Source organism: Mustela lutreola, chromosome 3 (genome assembly GCF_030435805.1).
Source record: "Mustela lutreola isolate mMusLut2 chromosome 3, mMusLut2.pri, whole genome shotgun sequence".
NCBI classification, from domain to species: domain Eukaryota; kingdom Metazoa; phylum Chordata; class Mammalia; order Carnivora; family Mustelidae; genus Mustela; species Mustela lutreola.
Genome location: NC_081292.1, coordinates 8,627,489 through 8,647,088, shown reverse-complemented (window position 1 = coordinate 8,647,088; position 19,600 = coordinate 8,627,489). Strand labels below are relative to the sequence as shown.

General features: G+C 49.6%; 2 protein-coding genes across 2 annotated transcripts in view; one reads left to right on the top strand and one right to left on the bottom strand.

Annotated features, from left to right (window-relative positions):
* The window catches only part of CCN4 (cellular communication network factor 4), a 34,115-nt gene extending 28,546 nt beyond the window's left edge, over window positions 1-5,569 (top strand). The window contains exon 5 of the mRNA XM_059165569.1: window positions 1,471-5,569. Coding sequence (XP_059021552.1) covers window positions 1,471-1,770 — 300 coding nt within the window. The 3' untranslated portion in view covers window positions 1,771-5,569. The remainder of the gene's footprint in view (window positions 1-1,470) is intronic.
* A 5,020-nt stretch (window positions 5,570-10,589) lies between these two features.
* NDRG1 (N-myc downstream regulated 1) overlaps window positions 10,590-19,600 on the bottom strand; it is a 53,621-nt gene continuing 44,610 nt past the window's right edge. Inside the window, exons 15-16 of the mRNA XM_059165568.1 lie at window positions 15,733-15,784; window positions 10,590-12,518 (exon numbers count right to left, since the gene is read on the bottom strand). Of these exons, the coding sequence (XP_059021551.1) occupies window positions 12,307-12,518; window positions 15,733-15,784 (264 nt within the window). The 3' untranslated portion in view covers window positions 10,590-12,306. The remainder of the gene's footprint in view (window positions 12,519-15,732; window positions 15,785-19,600) is intronic.

The window sequence follows — 19,600 nt, the reverse complement described above, 5'->3', positions numbered from 1 at the left end:
CCTTTGTGAAATGGGAAGACGCGTGGTGCCGGGGAGGGACCCTCGCTGACTGCCGCTCCCCCTCTGCTCCTGTCCCACCCAGCCCACATGGCCCCCGGCACAGGCATGACAGCCATGCTGGGCAGTCGGGGAGCTGGAAACAGGGCTCAAGGCAGAGGAGGTTCAGTGGCTGTCTATTGCTCGCTGCGTGTGACAGGGCCACTCTCTATGTCTTAGAACCCCAGGCCCCTCATCAGTAAAACGTGGCGTGGGTCTCAGGCCTCGCCTCCAGCTTGCAGAGTCTAAGATCCTTAAAACAAGGGATCTGGGATAGAGTAGGTCACGGCGGTTAGAAATGAGTCTGATTGGCCTCTCTCGAGGCCTCCTCACTTCTGTCTTAGGACTGGTCATCTGCCTTGCCCGGAAAAGAAAAAAAAAAGAAAAGAAAAACTCAGCACTGACTCCATTTTTGGAGTACTGATAGTCTTGGGGTTGCTGAGGAGAGGGGGGCCTGGTAGACAAGGCAACTCAGCACCCCCAGATCCTCCTCGCTGGCTGTCCCCGCCCCTGCTCCCATGAGCTCCGTGCTGGCCAGCGGGATTCTCCTCCCCGTCTCTCTTCTTCTCCCTGTCTGATCAGGGACCTTGGCCATGCTGGCCTTCTGTACTTGGGGCTCGGTACACAGTAGGCACTCAGCCGATGTGGCTTCGCTGAGAGCATGGACAGAAAGGCTACCAGCAGCAGGAGAAACAGGAGCAAAGGTCCTAAGCTGGTGACTGCCTGGGGCTCTCGAGGGTCTCCCCCAACGTCTCAAGTCCTCGCTGCTGGTTCACGCTTCCCACCCAATTTTGGTTTTACAATTATGAACCTCAGATGGTTTTTCGAACCGTATACGCCTCAGCCCCCAGGGAGCCTGGCTCTGCACCACGACCCTCCCTGTTCCGGCATGGCACCGGTCCATAGTAGAGCCATGCCTGCGATGAGCTTTGTGAGTGCCTACGGTGTACCAAGCACGGACTTGGACTGTAGTCATAGAAAGGGCCTGCTCTTGACTGGCCCACATCCCAGCGGAGAGACAGAACACACTCTGGTTGGACAAGTTAGGTGAGGAGGGTATGTGCGAGAGGCTGGGGGTAGAGAGGAGGAGGAACAGGTTGGGGGAACGTGCATCTCCCCAGTCATGGAGCCCCGGGATGAGTCTGCTACTCACTAGCTGGGGTGTTGGGTGGACTGAAAAAGCGACATGGGCATTCTCTGTTGGGGACAGAGATACAATGATACAATGCCCTGAGAGGTCCGCGGTTAGTCCTGCATAGTGTGGCTGGGCCTTCCTGTGTTTGGGGAGGTCCTTCCCAGCTTAAAGGAGCCACAGAACTGAAGGAAAGGTGCAGTGGTCCCACATGGTGCGTGCAAAGGGAGAATTGAGGGCTTGGTGGGGAGGAGTGGCTGTTCATCTTCTGAGCAACCCAGCTGGAACCACCTTTCCTGCAGGAAGGGAAGAAGTGTTTGGCCGTGTACCAGCCAGAGGCACCCATGAACTTCACCCTCGCCGGCTGCATCAGCACACGCTCCTACCGGCCGAAGTACTGTGGGGTCTGCACGGATAGCAGGTGCTGCATCCCCTACAAGTCCAAGACCATCGATGTCGCCTTCCAGTGTCCCGATGGGCCCGGCTTCTCCCGCCAGGTCCTATGGATTAATGCTTGCTTCTGCAACCTGAGTTGTAGGAATCCCAATGATATCTTTGCTGACTTAGAGTCCTACCCTGACTTTTCAGAAATTGCCAATTAGGCAGACACAAAACACGGGGCTCGGGGCCTGGCCCAGTGTTTGCAAGCCAGCCAGCCCTCTGAGGCCCACACTTGAGCCCTCTTCATCCACTTCCCACTGACTTCTAACTATCCTGATCCAGATCCTTGGCCCCCTGTCCTGTCTCCATCTACCCGAATATCCCATGCTGCATACACACTCCAGAAAAAGTGTCCATCTCCAAAGAGTCTGGACAAAACCCAAGCCTGTCCAAGTCACCGGAAGTCTTGCCGGATCTCGCCGGAGTTCTGAGGAACAGCATCAGCGAGGCACTTAATATCACTCATTTCTGTTCTCGATCCCGAGCCATGAGACTCTTTGGGTCTATTCAGAAGGACAGATGGGATGTAGGACCCTGGACCAGTCTATCATCTGAGCCCTGCCAAGGGGCACCCTAACAGACAGTTCTGACCATAGCCCACCCACGGAGCTCTGATTCCGAAGATCTGTGCACCCTAAAGTCACCAAATATTTGCCAAGTGTTTGGTTGTTTGGTTTTGAAATTTAATGGAAAATTGGGTTCATTAGCCTAGGTTTTGTGGAGGTTAAGTCTGTCTTCATCCCTGCCCAGTAAAGGGTAAAAATTGGATTCATTTTGGTCAGAAATGCAATTTAATAACTTTCACTCTTTTTCATGGGAAAAGTCTCTAGGGTCAGAGCAGGGTCAGCTCATTTTCAGAAGTGTCGGCCCCTAGCGATGAATCTGATGCTCATCCACAGGACAGGGGCAGCCGGCCAGCTCGGGCTCGCATCCACGCCCTCTCTCTGCTGGGGGGCTCGTGGGAGTTGGTAGAGCCCTTACGATAGCCCCTGGGGCCCCTGGGAATGGCTTCCGGGAGCATTTCTGCTCTTGCAGAGCCCTGGGTGACCCCGTCGTTGTCCGGGCCAGCCCAACTTGAAATAACCGACATAGTTTTAGGCTGGATGTGGCTCAAACCAAGAACTGGAGCCAACTCAGCACGAGCCTGGGAAGCCAGAGTTGTCGGGTCACCCCCTCGGCGCAGGACACCTCTCTTTCTGCCACAGGGACCCCTTCCACAGACTTAGGGTCTGTGGACCCAAACAACCCAGTTCTGGTGTGAAGACAGAGGTATACCAGTTGTTTAGAAACAGAAATATATTTTAACAGGAATCAAAAGCCAAAAAGGGGTTGGAGCTAAAACAGAACAGAAAGCTGTTAGGAGTTGAAACAAGGTTATTATTTATGTTATTAGTAGAATATAAATATTTACTGTTCTCTTTCTTTTATTTAGTACCTTTTAGGTCCCAGACCTAGTTCTCAGTGCTCTCTGTGCATTAGCTCCTGGAGAAGCTTTGCAATGCTGAAAAGTGCCCAGTATTATTTCTATTCTCACAAATGTGAAATGGAAGCCCAGAGAGGTATGGAGCCTTGACCAAAGTCGCCCGGCTGGTGAGAGAGGGAGCGGGGATTCTAATCCAAGTCGAGCTGACTTTCTAAGCCACGTCGCTGACCCTGCGTGTACAGCTTCCAGACGTGTCGAGCGGGAAAATATGTCGGCATCACCGACTTCACGGTCTCCTTTCTTACTCTTTTTACTGTCTCTCTGGCTCCTTTTCCAAGAGAAGAGTATCTGACTTTCTGATATTTTAGGTGCCTGAGCATCCAAAAATACATGGGCTAGACAAAACCCCATGGATTCCCTGCCGATTCCACCCCCCCCAAATCAGAACCAGCTCTCATCGTGCATTTAAAAGATGATTTTGTCTACCCAGTGCTGCTGATGAGGGATGTGTAAGCTGTTCCTCAGGGAATTCTGTGTGGTGTGCAGAGGGATTCTGGAGGAGGACCAAGGGTGGGAATGGGCCCGCCTGACTGTACCTCCCACATGCCTGGTCCAGTACAAGGCATACAGTGGTGCTCAACACATATTTGATGAATTAAAAAGAACCTTGTATGTTTTCCTACTTTTACTCAGAGGCTTTCTTCTTCCAAAGGTACATGCCAGTCTAATTTTCATTAGCCAAGTCTTATTTTAAGCGCCATAGGGAAAGAGGCATTTAATATTTAAAGAAAGGTATATTTTTATTGGAAAAAAAAAAAAAGAATTCTTGTGTGAAGAGCTTTCGCCCTACGAATAGACTCTCCAATGAGCCCATGTGTGTCAGATTTTCTCAGAGTGAGATCTGTAAATGACAAGGACTGGGTGACAGCTAACCGCATTTGAAATTCAGCAGAAACCCAAGAGCTAGGTTCTTAATGAATTTGCATCCCAATTTGGGAAAATGAGCATAGCTTCCAAGATCCTGGGAAGCCGGGCTGGAGAAATCTGGGATTATCCTGGGACTGAGAGGGCCAGCGTGTTTTGAGAAACAGACCAGTCCAGGGCAGAGAACGCCTCAGCCCCATGTTACCACGTCACTGGGAAGGAAGTTCGGGGCAAATGTAAGTAAGGAAGATCCCTCCAGCAGCCACGGTCACTCTGCCCTGGTGCAACCTACTTCGGTCAAAGTTAGGAATAAATAATCCCAATGCAAAAATGTCTCTTTATTGAAAGCTTACGTGGTACCACCCACTTTGCTAGCTTTTAAATTCTCTTACTCATGATCACAACCATTGTAAGTAAGCCTCTCGTTCCCATATTTTTCACGAAAAGTTTGAGACTCAAAGAGGCTGAGAATTCAGCCAAAACACGCTGGAGCCCAAATTCCAGCTTACTGCACTGGGCCTTGCTCTCCAGGAGGCCTCCAGGCAGAGGGTAAATGACCCCCAACCAAATGTTTATTGGCTGGGGAATCCAGTGGGTGAGATAAATGAGCTCTCTAGTCCTTCGTAACTCCAGGAAAGGATTTGTTAACCTTTGTTGAAAAAATTCGCATTCGTGCTCAGAGTGAATTTCTTGGGCATGCTCAGGCGGGCAGAGAGAGGAAACCTGCCTTCACCAAACCACTGCTTTTTGCTAAACCTTGAGCATTTGGGGAGCACCCCTGAGGGCCAGGCCTGGGCTAGGTGCTTCACTGCAATAACTTATTCAATCCTCATATCAAACCTACGAGGTGTAGCATTATAATCATTTTCCCATTTTAGAGGTAGGACACTGGGGCTCACAGGGGCTATTCGCTCAGTGTCTTACCAAGTAGTGAACTGTGGACCAGGATTGCAAACCCAGGTCAGTCTGACACTTGAGCCATCTTTCCTGTCACTAAGCCCAGTTAGCATGCCCCCCCAATTAAAAGATAAAAGAGACGCTTTACCGACAAGACAATAATTACAATGATAATTTCAAAGTGATTCAGGGAGTGAATAAAGAAAGTAGATTCGAATGATATGATCCAACTGATATAATTTCATTAACATTGTACTGTGTTAGAGATAATGGGGAAGCAATGTAGCCCCTGACTAGTCTATTGAATTAGGTCACTGCCTTTTTAAGGACTTATCTTGATCCAAAGTAACTGCCTTAAGCCTGCACAGCTGGGACTCGTGAACGGTCAGAATGGTCACCTGTGTATCTCTACACATACACACGTGTGTGTCTGTGTGTGTGTATGTATATCTATATCATATTCAGACTGTGACTTCGTATTTAAGTATTCCTACTGCCATTTTTGCAAGGGACTAAAATACAAAAGAAGGAATGTCTCAGAATTTCCCAACAGAGGAAAAAACAGCACTTGGGCAATCTGTCATGTTTTATAACATTCCTCATTTTCTCATGATCTGTGTAGCACAGAACGTGTTTGTTCAATGTGAAGGATTTTCATTGCTCAAATTCCCCATTTATGTTTTTCTCCTTAAAGCAATAAATCATCAGCAAAATCACCTCCTGGATTTGGTGGATTTTCTTGTACATTCAGTTCTGATGCGCAAAGACGGAGCATTGAGTACATTTGATAAATGTGCAGATGGTGGAAAGTTAGGTCCCAGATAGTTTACGTATGGTAATAAAAATAGCTAGACATTTGGAGATGGGCTCAGAAGGATGAATTCTGGAATTCACAAAAGGTCGGTACTACAAATGGGTCCGGGCTGGAAGACACCTCCCATAAATGCAAAAAGGAATCTTTAACATTCCTGTGTTCATTTGTTCATTCCCTGTCTCATTTATTCAGTGCCTTTCTACATCTCCAACTAGACTGTGGGTGCCTTGAGGTCAAGGACTATGACTGCATCCTCTTGGCCTCGCACAGTGTGTGCCATGTGTCAGGGGCTGGGTAAGCAGGGCTTGGACCCATGGAGAGACGGAGAGGGGCGGGTATCTATTGCCAGCTGCCTTAGGAACGGGTGGGAGTAGAGAGACAGATAAGGCACGTTGCGGGATGAAATGGAAAGGGCTCTGACCTTGGGAGTCAAGTGGATCTTTTCGTACCTTATTCCTTCCTGGAATTCCTCTCTGCACCCACCTGAGCCTCAGTTTCCCCAGGTGTGAAATGCAGGAAATGACTGCACCTTCCTCAGGGGGATGATGCCGTGATGAATAAAATGCAAATGACATGCAAAGTTTGGAACAGAGCTTGGCAGACCATAAGTGCTTAACAAAACCAGTTATTATTGGCCGATGTTTCCGTGTCCTTGTGTCCTTCTCCGTGTCCGTGTCCTTGTGAATGGGGTATAGTCAGCAAACGTAGAGTAAAAATTCGAGTCAGTGTATGTGTCTGTATATTTTGTTTTAGATCATTGTTTCACAGCAGCAAATATAAAGAGAAAGTGTCAGCAATGTTTAGTTGAGTGTTTTTCTACTTTAATCATATGCTGCTTGCTCCCTCACCTTTTCTGTTTGATGTTTTCATTAGTTGTTATAATTTGATTAAACACTGGTTCTTTAAGGCAGGAAAGGCATTCTTGTCTGTCCCCCAAACCCAGTGCAGCACATAGCACGCGCCCTGCTGTGTGAACAGATGTGCATCCAGCTGAGTACACAGGGTGAAAGACATGCGTGATGCCTTCTGGCCAAATCCCCCTCCTCCACTACCTCCAAAACATGTTCTGCTACTATAATAAAGTCAGAGGAGTGTCAATTCCAAGAAAAGAATAATTGCCTCATGAATTCTTTCCAAGAACATTTCTATCCTGAAGCAGAACCTTCTCAAAACCAGAAGTTAGATCATGGAATCCTATGGATGCCCCAGATTAAGATAAATGTGCAGATTTGGGGAGAAATTTATGATGACTTCTCAGGTGGGTGAAGTTTGGGGAACACGGCATTTGGCGGAAATGGCCAGAGCATTTTATCGCGAAGGTAAAACACATGGCAGAGAAGTCGGTGTTCTCCATCCCCTCCCCGATGAAAGGAAAATGCCAAAGCATCCTCTGTATTGAGAAGTCTGGGTTCCAGCTGAATCTGGGTTCTTTCCCGGTGTGGAACTGAGCGAAAATGTCTTCTAAGGAGATGACAAAGCTGGCACCACGCCCCTGTATGTTTTCATATAATATATTCTATAAAGAATGTTTCCAGATTTCCGTGCTAAACGGGATTGCTCTCATTTTTCACACAATATGAACAAAGTGGATTTCTTAGTCCATCACGTACAGAGGCAGAAGCAGCTACTAAAAGGAGGCTTATTGATAGCCATGAGAAAATGTCAGCCCGCCAACAGAGGGGACAGAAGAATTGAGAGGCAGGTAGAAGATAATGGTCAAACACAGGTCACCGGAGCCTGGGTGGGACTATTTAACAGAGGAACAAACATCTCCACAAGCAACACAAGCCTTAAGGGCATCTGTAGGTTCAGGCCGGGGAACTCAGCCGACGTTCTGCAATCCCGACACATCGATCGCTGGTTCTATTCATCATGTGCTCAGTGAACTGTTTTTAGAGGCAGCGAGGGACGTGGTCCATTTTAGAAATGCCTGGGCAAGTCATCTAATCTCTCTGAACCTTGGCTGTCTTATCTGTGAAACAAGGATCACTCATCCTGAGAGACAGAATAAAAAAGGGGAAAGAAAAATACTACTTGCTAAATATTACACTTATTAGAGGAAGTGTTTCTCCATTTAACAAAAACCTGCTGAAACGCCCTGGGCATTTTGTGCTGGTCCTAAGGACACAGAAGAAATGCCATTGCCAGAGAAAAGGACACCTAAGGTAACCCACAGTTGAAATACTGCACGTTCTACTGGGTCCGGCTCTGCAGGACACCCTTGTCACATGGTGGGTGCTTCCTGCGGAGGACGGGTAATTAGGAAAATACTTCTCAGAGCAGGGGTGAGGAAGGCTCTGTCTTGCAACAGTGAGTTTGGCTGTCAGTGAATTTAACCTTGAAGAGTACATAGCAGTTCACGTGTTACAACTACACACATTGCTTAGAACCCCTGATGCACTTATGTGGGGGGAGGGGGTGAGAGGAGGGTGAACCCAGTCATAGTTGATTGGACAGTAAGTGCACACCTAAGTCAAGCTGAATCAGTGGTTTTCTTTCCCTTAGGAGACACAAAGACCTGACTGGTTCCATGTCCAAGAACCTGAAGGTCAGAGCCCTTGGGTTAGGACTACCATTTTAGGCTTAGGAGATACAGAGAAATCTGATTCTTTGGAAGAACAAAGAACGAGGCTGATGGGCTCCCCAGGGTCCCTCCCTCATCTGGTCTCCAACCTCTTAAGGCCAACTTTTACTCTTTGCCCCTGGATTCCACATGGGACACCCCTGAAGGGTTTCCACGCAGCCCAGCTAGCCCAAGACAAGTAGGTAACCAGAAGGATCGGGGTTACATCAAGGGACCGATCCAATGATCAACAGTGAAGCTGTATCTGAGAAGGGACAATGAAGGTGGTGGCAGGTCAAGTCCCCAATGTCCCTAAAGATCCTGCACATGGTTCATCTCCATGCACACTTGCTCTGCTGGCTACTACTGAAACCCAAAGGTTAGGGGACAGAAACCAAAACAGGCATCTAGGAGAACAGAAATAGGTCCCCCCAGCAGGCAGAAATCCTCTGAGTGTAGCGTCTCTCAATAGCCATCTGGTGCATGCACGCACCTGCCACAGCTCTTCCTCCGGGGGAAGCCCGAGCCCCAAGCTATGAGCATGGCGGGTCCAGCCGTGGCTGCACCACGCCCCCACTCCCAAAGCCAACCTAGGCACCCACCGCGTGCTTCTGGGCTCTTCCACTACCCGCCCTCTCTCTGTTCTGACTCCTGCATAGGACCCGATGCAGAAAAGGGGCTTTCTAGTGAGTGTGGGAAAAGTTCCTTCTCCCGTGTGTAAAGTAGGCTTCCCTAACGTGGGGTGCTCCGCCCCATGGTCCGTGTTTAGAATCCAGGGGCCATGTACTGGGATAAGGGTAAAACGCATCTTTGTGTTGACTAATCTGATGGCGGTTTAGCGTACCCCCCCCCCCATTTAAGCGTACGCAACACACCCCAATATCACCGACTGAAATCACACCATGGCAGGTTATCTGCTTGGTCACCTGCCCCCGTCTCCACTACAGGCTCCTCACAAAGGCCCACATCTTCCCTCCTCCGCACTGGGGTCCACACAGTCCCCGTGGCTAGGAAAGCCTTCTTACCCTTCCGTGCTGCACTAACAACTCTGTCAGCCCAAATTCATTTCTGAAATCAGCAGATCTCCTCCCTGAACCATAGCGCAGACATCAAGTTTTATAGGGAATTTATAGCCAATTACACTTGAAGGAACTCTCCCACGTAAGTGAAGAAAATCCCGCATAAATAACAGCAAGATAGCTATTTAAAAGGGAAGGCAGGCTTGAGTGGGGTCTGTCTTCAGCAATTTAGTGACCTCCTTCCAAAGAACAAGTGTAGGAAAGCAGAAAAGTTAACAGGGCAGTGGAGGACCCTGGCCAACCCTGCCTCAGCCAGGTGATCAGGGTCGACGGTGTTGAGTGGGGACTCCCGATGACTCATCACGCTGTTGGCATGGCACGGTCTCTGCGATCTTCCTTCCAAAAACCCATCGCCCCAGTGGAGCCATGAGAATAGTATCATAGAACCCTTCACGGAGGGACAGTCACAAAATGCCTGACAAGCACTTCTTAAAGGTATCAAGGTCCTCTAAAGCAGGGAAAGTTGGAGACACCGTTACAGACCAAGAGAAGTTAGGGAGACATGAGGACACATACCGTGTGGCATCCTGGATGGAATCCGGGGACAGAAAAAGAACAGCGACAAGGTAGTGACATTCCAAGGAAGTATGGAGCTTAGTTAATAGTTAATTACCAATGCTAATTTCTTAGTTGTGACCAGTGCACCGGAGCAAAGTGAGGTCTTACTAACAGTGTGGGGTATATGGGAACTCTCCACTGTCTTTCCAATTGTTCTACAAATTTTAAATTTTAAACTAATCCCAAGCCGCCTAAGTAACAAGATATTAAAACCTGTTGTGTTTAAATTATTTTTTTAGTCTAGTAGAAACAAGGTGTGAGGAGGAGTGGTTTTATCACATGCTTTGCTGTAATAAAAATAAAACGTAAGGGATGTTTCCTTCTAAATACGGGTTGAAAACTTTTAATCCTTTGTTGCTGTGCCGTCTGAGCTATGGAGCCCCCGAAATAGGGCTGGTCTGAATTGAGAGGTACTGTAGTGTGAATTACTGATTTTCTTAGCATAAAGGTGAATTATCTTAATCATTGTCATACTGATTCTATGTTGAAATGGTTGATATTCTGGATATGCTGGGTTAAAGGAAACATACTAAAATTCTCTGGTTTCTACCTTTTAAAATACGACTATTAGAGAAGGTAAACTTATATCGGTGGCTCGCATTGTAGTCTTCGGGGACAGTGATGTCCTAAGGCAGGCGTTGGGAATTCCCAGGTGAGGAAGGACCCCTCCCGCCATGTGGGGCTACACACCCACTCTCTCAGAGGAAGAAGACACAAGCCACTGCAAAGTTACAAATTTATTGGTCTGGAAATAAATACAAATATCTCATTAAGAAACTCCTTTGGAAAGACGTGTACAGAACAGTTTTGCGTCTCGATTCAGCCACTCCTGCCCTGACCCCTGACCTTTCTGCACAAGTCGGGGGATGGGGAAGCCTCTGGATGGTAGGGGCAAGAAACTTGAGTCACTGCCCCTCCAGTTACCTTGAAGTCTAGACTACTTCCTTCTACCTACCAATCGTAGGGTCCCAGAAAGCACCAGGCCCCAGTGGCTGATTCGCACGGATTCATCCCACTCGGATCAAACCTCCTCTAAGATCACCCATGGTTAGCCAAGATGAAAATCAAAAGCCAGTAGTACAGAAACTTGACAGCGACGCTGACATTGCCCAGAACTGTCAGTGGTGCCGCTGCATTCAGCAAAAGGTTAGAGGAGCAGGGAAGAGGGGCAAGCAGGAGAGGGAAGGCAGTCCCACGGAATATTCCAGAATCCCTTCATCTTCTCAGCCAACACTCTCCGTGTGAATCCCCACCCCCCTGCAGGGGCAAACGGTTCTCCCCGAAGACCCAGTGATGCTACCAAGTCAGAGACATTCCATTCGGCTGTCACACTCAGGTTCAACCCCACTAGTCAGAGATTGGAAGCAAGTTAACTCCATCACCCAAGATTCCTGGGAACCGGAGTGGGATCAACTGAAATCACGACTGCCCTGGATCCCATCACAACCACAGAAATCCCTTACATCTAATAAACCAAATACCACCCCCACCCCAAGCCCTGCCCCACCCCCACCCCCGCCCCACTGCGTGGAGACTCATCACAGCCATGTAGGGCTGTTTGGAATGTTTCCCTCCATGTCAAAGAAAGCAAGGACAAACCTAAGTCCTCTTCCCCATGAACGAAATCATCACTCACGTATTCAGGGTGGGAAGTCGGGGCTACGGAGGAGGAGGCAGACAGCAGAGCCAAGGGCTCCGATCCAATGACACCGATGTTTGCCAAGACCATTTCTTTGGAAAGTCCAGAGATTTTGCTGCCCACTTTCACTGTCCATTGAAAGGATGCCAGAAGAAGAGGCTTGTATGTTTCGGCATGAAAGAGTGGCTATATACACTAAATTTGAAAATCTATGTCTTCACGTCAACTGCGTAGATTTGTTTTTCCAAGCATTCTAGCCTCCACATAAATTCCACCTCTCTCCCGCTTCCTGTTTGGTGGAGTTCAAAAGAGCTACCTACAATCTGCTGCTCTCCCCTCCCCAAATCAGAACAGGGTTCTGTTTCCAGAAACTGGGTCAGTTTGTCTTTAGTTGGAGAAGAAACAGGAAGGAGAGGGGGCTGGCTTCCGACAAAGTGCCCTTTAGAACCAGGATGCTCGGGTCAGCCTAGGCCTGGATTTAGGAAGTGTTTAGGGCGGCGTGTCTTGTTTTTGGCAGTTCGGCGTCTCTGAGGGAGGGTGGGGGGCGGCCATCAGGCCAGCCCGGCCACGAGCACAGACACTGAGATCCTTCTTTTCCTTTGGTCCGCCTACCCTGCTTCTGCTGGGGAAGGCGCCCTTGTTGAACCCAGTCTCACTGTGTGCCCCCCCCAGAGCTCTCTTACACCATAAGCTTTGGGTTAATACGAGTTACGTGTGGTGTGGCAGGCGGGGGCGGGAAGGGCCAGAGAAAGGGCAGCTGCGCAAGCCCAGAGTCCAGGGGCAGCCGTGGTGCAGGCCGCCTAGCAGGAGACCTCCATGGACTTGGGCCCGGTGTTGTTGCCCGTGGCCCCGGAGTTGGGAGTGATGTCCAGGCGAGCACCCTCGCTGGTGTGGGAGCGGCTGCGGGTGCCCTCGCTGGTGTGGGAGCGGCTGCGGGTGCCCTCCAGGGACGTGACGCTGGAGCCAGAGGCCGTGCGGGAGCGCATCAGGCGGGTCATGCTGGCTGAGGGCACTGGGGAGAGAGAGAGAGAGAGATGCCCCTGGTGAGGGACCCGGTTAGAGAACACGACGGGCACCTGCACGCCAGCAACGGCGCCTCCTCCTGCCTGACCTGTCCATTCCGGTATCCACCCAGCCACCGGGCTCCCTGTCCTCTCCGTATCTGCTCGCCATGGTGGACAGCAAGTCCCCATGAAGCTAAGAACGTGCAATCACACAGTGGCTTGAACCTAGAGGTGGGTCTGAATCCAAGTTTGCTACTTGCTTAACAGCTGTGTGACTCTGGGAATGTCCCTCTCGGAGCCCTCCAAGCCCATCAGTAAAATGGAAACACCAATCCCCCAGCATCAGCACCCCTGTGTGTGCCCACGTACCACAGCCCTCCACTGTCAAGACACCCCTGGAGGACACCAGCTGGGCTAATCCCCGTATGCCACAGGTGGGGAATCTGAGGGCACCCCCCCCCCCGCGCCGGCAAATCTGCAGCCCAGCTGTGACTGGTCATCTCTTCCAGAGAGCTCGTGAGCTCCCAGCTATCAATGGCGATGTCCATCCTTTAGCACTTGTACTAGCCTTGCACAGAGCAGATGGCTGAGAAAGTGAAATGAAGACAAAGCGACTCCCCCACCTGCACTGGGCTGAACCCTGCCCTCTACTCCCCGCAAACTCCTAACCACCAGCCCTAAGTTCATAGGCAGCAGAACTGAAGAACAGAAATATGGTCCTTGCCAATACATTTTGTTAAGATGAGGTCATACTAGATTAGGCCGGTTGTTCATGAGACAGAACATCCCTACACGTGCGCGCACACACACACTCACACGGCCATGTGAACCCAGGGCAGAGATGGGAGTCATGTGGCTACAAGCCAAAGAAAAGCGAGGGCTGCCAGCTCCCTCCAGAAGCTGAGATGAGGCAAGGAAAGATCTTTTTAGACTCTCCAAGGGGAGGCATGACCTTGCATACATCTTGATTTTGGACTTCTGGCTTCTAGAGCTGTAGTAGCGTGAAAACACGTTACTCGGTGTTTTTAAGCCATCCGGTTTGCGGAGATCTGTTATAGCAGCTATAGGAAGCTAGTACACCACCCAAACAAAGCATCACTGCGAAGGCCACACTGAGCAATCGGTCACAATCCACGGAGCCGGATACATACACAAGCCTGGCGGTGATTACGCCCGTCACTCCGAGGGCGCAGGGGCTGGCCTGTTGGGACACGTGCCCATAAACCAAACGAATCTTTGCTGTACTGAATTCCCTTCTCCAAGAGCGAGTGTTTAGATCCAGGGAGAATCGGGATTTCTCCCACATCTGTCGCTCACATTTTTTTCTGAACCCCTATTTCTCAGTCCCCCAATCTGAGAGTTTTTTTGATGTCCCAGGGCTTAAGGCTGACCAGCAAATGATGTCACGGATGCAGAGAGCGAGTCCTGCCTGGCCCAGCTTGAGCAGACGCTCAGCAGATGACTACTTGCTTTCTGGGACGAGAGCTCTTCCTGCTTTCTTCCCCTGTAACCTGCCGGATGCTTCAGCTTCCTGGAAACAGAAGGTGTGTGTGTGGCGGGGGTGGATATGTGTGTGTTGGAGGGAACAAGGCCTGTCTTTCACTTCCTCTCTCCTCAGAATACACTTTCGGGGCAGAAATCCAAAGCCAGGGCAGGTCCAAAGCAAACAAGCCATGATGTACGCCCTGCCAGGTAAACTAAGTCCATCCGGCAGCGTTCTCCGGGCGCTGCCTCTGCCTGCTCGCTTTCCCATTGGGCAGGTAGCTGAGAAGGCAGCAGACCCAGAGACAGATGTTTTCTGTTGGAGCAGGGCACCTGGGGACACGGGCCCTGCCTGCAGCATGTAAATGAGACTCACTGGCTCTTGGCCTCTCCAGAAACTAAAGGCGGCTGCGGCCAATCTTAAGAGTGTGGTTGGCTTACCAAAGATACCATTACTGTTTTAAATGACAAAAAGTTTCGGTCTCCAAGGGGGAAAAAAATGAATAGATTAGACATTCAGACATCCTCGTTAAGATGGGCACATAAATTATCATTCAAAGCCGTCGGCAGAAAGAGCCAAAAGAACCACGTCATGGCTCACACCTCAACTGATACCATCTGTGGCCACAACCCGCCAGAGTGCTTACACTTGGCAATGGTCTGTCCCGGTCATGGGACTGCACTGCTGAAGAAGGCTGGATGTGTCTAACAACTAAACTATAACCATCACGTGAGAAACAGCACGTTCCTGAAGTATGCTTCTATTTCTCCTTCAATTCCCAAATCCAAGGACTTGGCAAAGAGGCACAGTCTTGAATATGGGTGACTTTATCACCCATGTACCGAGTTTTATGGTTTTCAAAGAACTTGCAGAGCTACCCACTCTGCTGCTTGCTTAATCTCTCCAAACCTCAGTTCCATTATTTGTAAGATGAGGTAAGAGGACTTCATAGGATGGGCACCTGGGGAGCCTGGGGGGCTCAGTCATGTAAGCATCCAACTTTTGATTTCGGCTCAGCTCATGATCTCAGGGTTGCAAAACTGAGCCTTTCACTGGGCTCTGTGCGGAGTGTGGAGCCCAAGATTGTCTCCCCCCTCCCGCTGTTCCTAACCCCATTTGTATGCACATGCATTCTCTCCCTCTCTCTCAAAAAAAGGGGGAAAAAAGTATCATATAGGCTCACTGTGATGGTTAAATGAGGGGAAAAAAATGATTTAGTAATAATCTTTCATCATGACCCTCATCACCACCACCATCCCAACTGGAAGTCTCGTAAGCAAGCACATAATCACATACACATAACTTGACGAATCACTAAGTTTTGCCCCTGAAACTAGTGATGTACTATATGTCAATTAAATTGAAATTAAATTTTTAAGAAAAGCAAGCAAGCATGTAACCGAAATGTGGAAGATTTTCAGAGTTCCACTGTGCTCTTTTTGGTGCGTAGACGGTGGGTCCTCACCTAATCTAAAGAAAATTCCGTTTGAAACCACACCTGGTAATTAGTGGATGGAGATGAAGCCACCGTGGTATAAAGAAGATACTAGAACCTCCGCACTACCGCCCATCCACCACACACCTAAACATTTCCTCCCCTGACCTTCCTCATTTGCAAAAAGCTGAGGCTGGCCGGGAGTACTGAGAGTGGTTACTTACAAGCCCGGTCCAGGTCATTGTGTTTTCAATTCCCGTGCCTGCCCCTCACCCCACCACCCGCCCAGAAAGGCCACACTTACTGTATCCCATGCCCTGCACGAAGTACTTGAAGGCCTCGGCAAGCTTGGCTGGCTGCAAGAGGAAAAGGGACAGTGTGGTCAGTCGTCGGAGGTCTCCCTCCTGAAGGGCTACGTGGAGCTGTGCCCACAGTCGCCTTTATTAAAGAGCTGGGCCCGAGAGGGAAGGCCACCCCGTGCTGATTGGACAGGGAACAAAAGGAAAGGAAAGACTGTGGGTTAGTCATGGGGAGCAGAATTCACTTTGGCTAGGGAGAAAAAATTGTAAATTCACTTCATAGCTGGAGTAGTCTGGTCACGTTATATCACCTCTCCCTGTGAAACACGGACAGATGGCCACACTAAGTGCTGAGGGTTTCCATGAAGATGATTACACTGATAGTGATGTGTCCAACTCAGCATCTGGAATGTAACAGCACTAACAGCCGGAAGCAGTCCATCTTCTTTTGACAATAACTTTCTGAAGTTGGTGCCATTTCCATGCATGTTTCATTGCTCAACAGTCATGGAGCGGTAAATAATCCATCCACGGTCTTACAGTCAATTCATGCGTGGTCCTACAGATTCATATGGGGCTTTCTGAACTCCATGCTTTCAAGGCAATTCACTCTCTGCTTCAAGAGAAGGCTGGCTGGCTGGCTGGCTGGAAGGATGGTGGACAGGTAGATAAAAATAAAGACGGATGGATAGAAGTAAGGAGGATCGACAGATGGATGAAAAGAAAGGATGGATGCAAAGAGATTAAAAACAGAAGAGGAATCGATGGATGAATGGATGGATGGATGATGGACAGTTAGGTAAACCAACTAACCGAATCTATGAGCGACTTTAAGTGAAATGAGTTCGGAATACTGAGAACCTACCCAGTTCCATCAATTAATCTCTCCAAATTTAAATTCATCTGAACTGGGAGGTGACATGTTCTCAAGGCCATACCCACAGTCCCATTAACCGCCAACTATCCCAAGCGATGTCCCGGGTCTGCGCTCCTCAGTTTCTTTCCGCCCCAGTGAGAAGTCATCGGCAGTCGCAGTGTTCCTGCCCACCCCCACCAATGCCTGCCACTATTCTACAAACAGCCATGTGACATTTAAAGGAGAGGCTGTAGGGGGGCTGGGTGGCTCAGTCGGTTGAGCGTCTGCCTTGAGCTCAGGTCATGATCTCAGGGTCCTGGCATCGAATTCCGCATCAAGCTCTCTGCTCAGCAGTGAGTCGGCTTCTCCCTCTGCCTCTGTAATCTCTCTCGCTTTCGCTTTCTCTCAAATAAACAAAATCTTTTAAAAAAATAATCAATCAATAAATAAGGGAGAGGCTGTGTTCAAGCTGCCGTCTGGGGTTTGTGCGACAACAGTAAGTGACAGGAGTTGTCATCGGAGCCCAGCACAGAACAATTCTTCAGCCTCCCTTCCCCTTCCGTGACACTGCAACACACACCTGTTCTTCTCACCTCTGAGGCCTTGCAAATGGAATGAGGGATGGGGATGCCCCCTGGAAACACACCCCCAATTCTCGTAAGGGCAGGAGGAAGAGGAAGGACAGTAAACAGGGTCTCCCTGGACTGGTCTCCCGGAAACTGGGCTGGTTCAGCCCCTGCCAGGCTTTGACAACGTGTTTCCATTATGGTCAGGATTGGAGCTGTTTTCATTTCCAATACAGACAAGGAAGAAGGGGAAGGGGGCAGCGACAGGGGGAGGGAGGAAGGGAGGGCAGATCGAAGGAACCCTGGGGCCCCTCTCCCCGAGCCAGCCTGAGGACCGTGGGTCCTGGAGAAATACTGCTTCACTAGAAGTCCAGCAGCGAGCTGGATGCTGGAGGATGCACCACTCGCGTGCAGGTATTAACCCCTGCTTCTGTCTAAGCAGGCTCTATGGCGGGGAGCCCATCTGTTCCCTCTGGAGGCGGGACCAGCCCACCCTCCTCTGGTTTCTCCCAGCTGTAATGAGGCGTAACACAACAGCAGATGAAACACTACAAGGATTTTGTACTTTCCTAGTGGGAGCGGAGGGAGCCACTGCCAAGAGGCTAGTCGAGCTACCAAAAGCCACTTGTGCCTGCACTTCTGTGCAGAGTTCTGGAGAGAGTGGCTGCAGTTGAGAGACAATGCAGAGAAACGAGTCAAGCCCAGGATGCACCTGTTCCAGAAATCTGCTTCTCGGGGGTCTCCTCTTCAGAGCCCTCAGCGAAATACCCCATGACCCCAGACAGAAGACCATTCTCTGTTGGGACAGCTCTGGCTAGTACCAAGATTGTTCTGCCCCCAGATGGACCTGTCAGCCATCGCCCACTCCCTGGGGACTCAGAGCCAAGACTCTCCCTTTTCCATCACACAGTCCTTGAAACTGGCAGGGCCGCGTGAAATTAACCAAGAGCTGATCCTTCCCCCACTGAGAGGCTCTCCAGAGCCCCACAATGAACAGTGAGAAACTGGAAACTACCTGTAAGTGTCCAGCAGTAGTGCGTCAAGAAAACCTATTACAGGTTATCTGTGTGAAGGCATTCTGTCCTGCCATTAAAAACAAGGTACAAAGCATTTTTAACCAAAGGAAGAGAGAGCTTGGAGATGTCAAGTTATGTGGACTAGTAAAAAATAGATACACGATATGATCCTAATCTTGCTTAAAGTAACAAAAATTAAAATGTACACAAGTATATAGAGAAGGAAGACTAGAAGTAAATAACTTTAAAGTTTGTAACAACGTTAACCTGAAGTTGGGGAACTACGGATGTGGGTTTTTTACTATTCTTTTATTCACCTGTATCTTTTTCATTGATGAACATGTATTACTTTGCAACTAGAAAATTAGAAGTACTAAATAGCATTGATTTAAAAAAAAAAAAAACCTCAAACTCATAAAATACACATTTCAGGTCCTGGTTCGTTACTGAGGAGGGCACATAGCCCTTTTTTCCTCTGAAAATCTGTTTTGTCTGATCTCCCCAGCCTGACATCATTGCTCGGATAACGGGCTCGTGGATAAGGCGGCCCTCAGGGCACCTGCCAGGGAGAGTCAGTAGGAAGACCTAGGGGGACGTGGTCTTAACCCTCTGGTGCTCGGTGCCCTCTTCCCTGTCTCTCCCTACACCCTGGCCGGTGAGACGGACCCTGCATGCAGGCTCATTGCCACAAGAGGCTCCCACGGTGGGGGCCCAGGGGGAGGGAGGATACGTGTCTCTAGAAAAAGATCCAGATTCTAGTGCTGCTCATCAAGAAGGTGCTGGATTGCAGAAGCCATGAAGTCCCTTTCAGGAGGGCAGGGAACAGAAGACAGAACAGGCATCATTCCGTCCATTCCCACAGTTTGGTGGCAACGGCGACCCACGATTCACATCATGTTCCATGTTAGGATAGAGAAGAAAACTATGATGATGAAAACTCAAGGACAGAGATTCCGAAGTTCCTTCCCTGGTTAGGTCAGTGGGGTTATTTACGGATGGGGGATGGGAGGGATGAGTGGTTGGGCAGCAAACACACTGCACTGACGTCTGTACGCACATGCACACACACGTGCACACACGTATGTGTTCACATGCGCACTCACAGGCGTGCTCAGACACATGCACGTGTTCACAGGCACAGTCATACATGTGTACACACACACACACACACACACACACACACACACACACACTTTGGCTTCATCCTTCATCTCCCCACTGCCCCGCTCTGCTTGGCCTTGAGCTCCGGCAGAATCCTGTGGTCTCTGAGGGCGAACCCCAGACACAGTTCGACTTGGGTCTGCAGGTGTCAAGCCGTGTCCGTGCATCAAACCCCCTCCCCTCATAAACCCCAGCGTCATCCACCCCGCTGGGGTTCCTAGGATGCTCAAGCAATTTCTGTATACAGTGACATGTCCGTGGTGTCGTCAGATGT